Source organism: Drosophila eugracilis, unplaced genomic scaffold (genome assembly GCF_018153835.1).
Source record: "Drosophila eugracilis isolate 14026-0451.02 unplaced genomic scaffold, ASM1815383v1 contig_1897, whole genome shotgun sequence".
Taxonomy (NCBI): Eukaryota; Metazoa; Arthropoda; class Insecta; order Diptera; family Drosophilidae; genus Drosophila; species Drosophila eugracilis.
Window position 1 is genome coordinate 1878539 of NW_024572751.1, and position 3504 is coordinate 1882042.

Genomic DNA, 3504 nt, shown 5'->3' on the forward strand with positions numbered 1-3504 from the left:
CCCGCCGGCCCAAAAAGCAGTATCCCTCGGATTGAGTGGTGCATCTATTTTGAATGCCGCTGCGTTGGTTTCAGCGGTGGCGGAGCTTCGGTGGAGATGGTGGCAATGGTGGCGATGGGGAACTACTGATAGCGGGGCCGCTTCCATTGGCCATTGTCGGGTATTTGCATTGATTATATGCAATCCAAAATCGCGCAGTTATCTTTGGTTCAGTATACTCGTACATCGGTGCATCCTAATTGAAATCGTTCCTGCCTGGTCGTCGGTTGTGGTTGAGGTAAACAGGATTCAGATGATTTAAGCGGATTCTGCACTGACGGAAAATACTCTCTAACAATGTAAAAATATTTTCTTCTTAACAAGATCTCATTATGAAAGGAACTTTTTCCGAAAAATCAGTTTCCGTAAAAGTAGTTTAATCTGGTGCAAAAGGATTCTGAACTATTTAATAAATTAAATGATAATACATATTTTTGATTCTAATTCAACAACGAATTCTTAAATTATTTGATTTATCTTTTTTGTGCATTTTGTATAATATATTACTCAACCTTTTACCATAAAGTGGTTGAAAATTCAGGGAAAGGTTGACTTAAATACTAAGACTTAATACTAAGCCTTAAACATTAAGTGCAATATTTTTATAACATTTTGAATTATTTCATTAAACTATTTAATATAAATTCATATACCTGAATTAAGCCTTAGTGTAGATCTTTTTACTTCAATAAAAGGGACGAGTGCTTACAAATGTTTATCATTTTATCATTTTTAATTATTTTTTTATATAAATGAGTTTCAAATAAGCAATAAGAGTTAACATATGGAGCATAATACTTAAGCTTCTAAAATTGGAAAATGGCTTGTATAAATTTAAAGTATATAAACAAAATATTACCAGGGCTTTCTATTTACATTATTTTTACAAAATATGTGATTAATAACATTTCGGAGGTGATACGGGAGAGGTCTAGGAACTTAAGAATGTTTAAGGAGTTTGTATCTGTGGAGCAAGCTATTGCGCTGATTGAATCTGGATTTTGTAGGAGTAGGGATCTTTCCGTGGAGAGGGAGGGGCAGGTGTAAAAGATATGATGAATGTCCATCTGGGCGATGTTGCACAATGGGCACAAAGCTGTTCTTCGATCTTTCAAGATAGTGGGAGTTGGATGATTTGCTCTTTTCTGTTTAGGGAAGAGTTTTTGAGTGGTGGGGTAGTCGTTGGCAGGTTCAGTTTTTTTTTGGTACCAGGCGGAGGTACTTAGGTGTGATTGTTTTTCTAGAAGGAGTGATTTTAAAAAGTGGGATATGTCATTAAGGTTTAGGTTAGTGTGTGTATGTTAAGGGGAATTTGACAGCTTGACAGCTTGAACCACCACAACCTCTTGGCCACTATTTTGTCAAGAACTTTAGCTAGGTTTAACTATGAGAATGACAAGGCTAAGTTAAATGCTTGGGGGATGTGGGAAGAGACATAACTGCATATATTTTTATAATCTTAAGAAAAGGCACCGCTCTCTTATCTTATATTCCCATTTGTATGTGTTTAAATTATTTTTGCTTTAGTGGCAGTCACATATTTACCATATCACCACCAACAAAATAAGTTTGTAAAGTTATATTCCTATATGCCGTCCATCTGTTTTAAAGATGGCTTGCTGTCCCGCACACAAAATGCGAAGACTTCGAACTTTACAAGGCATGGCAAGGACGTCTGGTTATTAACATGTGTTTTGTGGTTTTAACTATAAATGGTGCTAGTAAAATTGTATGTGGCTAGCAATGTTGTTTTTTTAATTGGTTAACACAGTAAAGGTTATCTCATAGTCGCGGCACTCGACTAAGGCGTTTCTTTTAATAATGTCTTATTTTTCTTTCGTTTTCTTTAAACTTGAGCTTTAATCAAATCAATTGGCAGTTCAAATAGATAACCCCAGATAATGCAGGCATTGCACTCGAGTGCACCGCCTGGACTCGCTTTCGGCAAGCTCTGAAATCAGTTTCAAATCATCATTTGTCGTGTTCGGTTCGCAATGAGCTCTCTTCGTCTGCTTCTGGTCCAAGTACTGCTCCTCCTACTCCTCGTGGAATTAGGATGGACTTTGGTGAGCGATGAGGAGTGGGCCCAGTACAAGGCTAAGTACAACAAGCACTACAAATACAAGGACAATTTCCACCGGGCGATATATGACAGGAGGGTCCAAGTTATTGCCGACCACAACCAACGTTATTCCCAGGGCCTGGAGGCATTCAAAATGGGAATAAGCCAGTACTCCGACACAGATCAAAGTACTCTCTACAGTTATCGAACGTCGATCACACCGCCAACGGAAGAAGTAACTAAGGGCGTTAAGGAACCGGCGAACTACAAGCACTATGACGAGATAACCGGAGGTATCGACTGGAGGGATTATGGATACATCTCGGAAGTCGGAAATCAGGGTACCCAGTGCCTGAGCTGTTGGGCCTTCTCCTCCTCGGGTGTTATTGAGGCGCATCTGGCCAAAAAGAACGGCAAGTTGGTGCCGCTTTCGCCCAAACATTTCGTTGACTGTGTTCCCTATCCGAACCAAGGATGTAATTTGGGATGGGTGAGCATCGCCTTCAACTACGTGAGGCAATTTGGAACCGCTACTAAGGCATCCTTTCCTTACCAACCCAAAAAGGATGAGTGTCACTGGGACCCAAAAAACAGTGCAGGCACCATACGCGGCCATGTAACCCTGACTGAAGGTGATGAAAAGGAACTAGCAGAGGTGGTGTACAACATTGGTCCCGTGGCAGTATCCATCGACCATCTTCATGAGGAGTTCGATCTGTACTTCGGTGGCATCCTTAAGATCCCGTCATGTGGATCAACTAAAGACGATCTCACGCACTCCGTTCTCGTCGTGGGCTTTGGAACCCACCCGAAGTGGGGAGACTACTGGCTGATCAAGAACTCATTTGGAACATCCTGGGGCGAGAGTGGATACTTCAAGTTGGCCCGAAACGCCAACAACATGTGCGGAGTGGCAACCCTTCCCCAATATCCTCTTGTGTAAAAGAATCGTTTTGGAAATGAATAAAGCCTCTGTTCAATTATTCATTTTTTTTTTACTTTAACTTTGGCAGGTAGATTTCGCTTTGAGTTTTGCAAATGTATGAGACTTCATCATTTCATTTTCTTTCAGTATTTGGTAACAAAACATAGATTAACACAATTAAGCATTTCATTTTCTTTCAGTATTTGGTAACATTGGGAAAACATAGATATAGCACAAATAAGAAATATTAAGATCCCATCTTAAGATTGGTTTAAAAAGCTGAGCTCCAGTTTTATACCATGAATTGAAATTAAATTTTGAGTTCCGGCATATGCGCTATGGTCTTTCGCATTCCATCTGTCTGTGATTGTTATTTTCCTTGTGTGCTGCAGCCATCAATTAGCTCTCGTTTAATCACCTGAAACAATAGCCAACCATTTGAGCTTTATAGTTTGATAATAGCTGTTAATATGTGTGC

The 3504-nt window shown here is 39.8% G+C and overlaps 1 protein-coding gene across 1 annotated transcript; it reads left to right on the forward strand.

Moving 5' to 3' along the window:
- Positions 1–2029: 2029 nt before the first annotated feature.
- LOC108115267 (procathepsin L-like) lies at positions 2030–3084 on the forward strand. Its single transcript, XM_017226623.2, has one exon. The coding sequence runs from the start codon at positions 2034–2036 to the stop codon at positions 3042–3044; it is 1011 nt and encodes a 336-aa protein (XP_017082112.2). The 5' UTR covers positions 2030–2033; the 3' UTR covers positions 3045–3084.
- Positions 3085–3504: the final 420 nt, after the last annotated feature.

Coding starts and splice junctions, on each gene's coding strand:
- LOC108115267 (XM_017226623.2), top strand. CDS start 2,034: ATGAGCTCTCTTCGTCTGCTTCTGGTCCAAGTACTGCTCCTCCTACTC.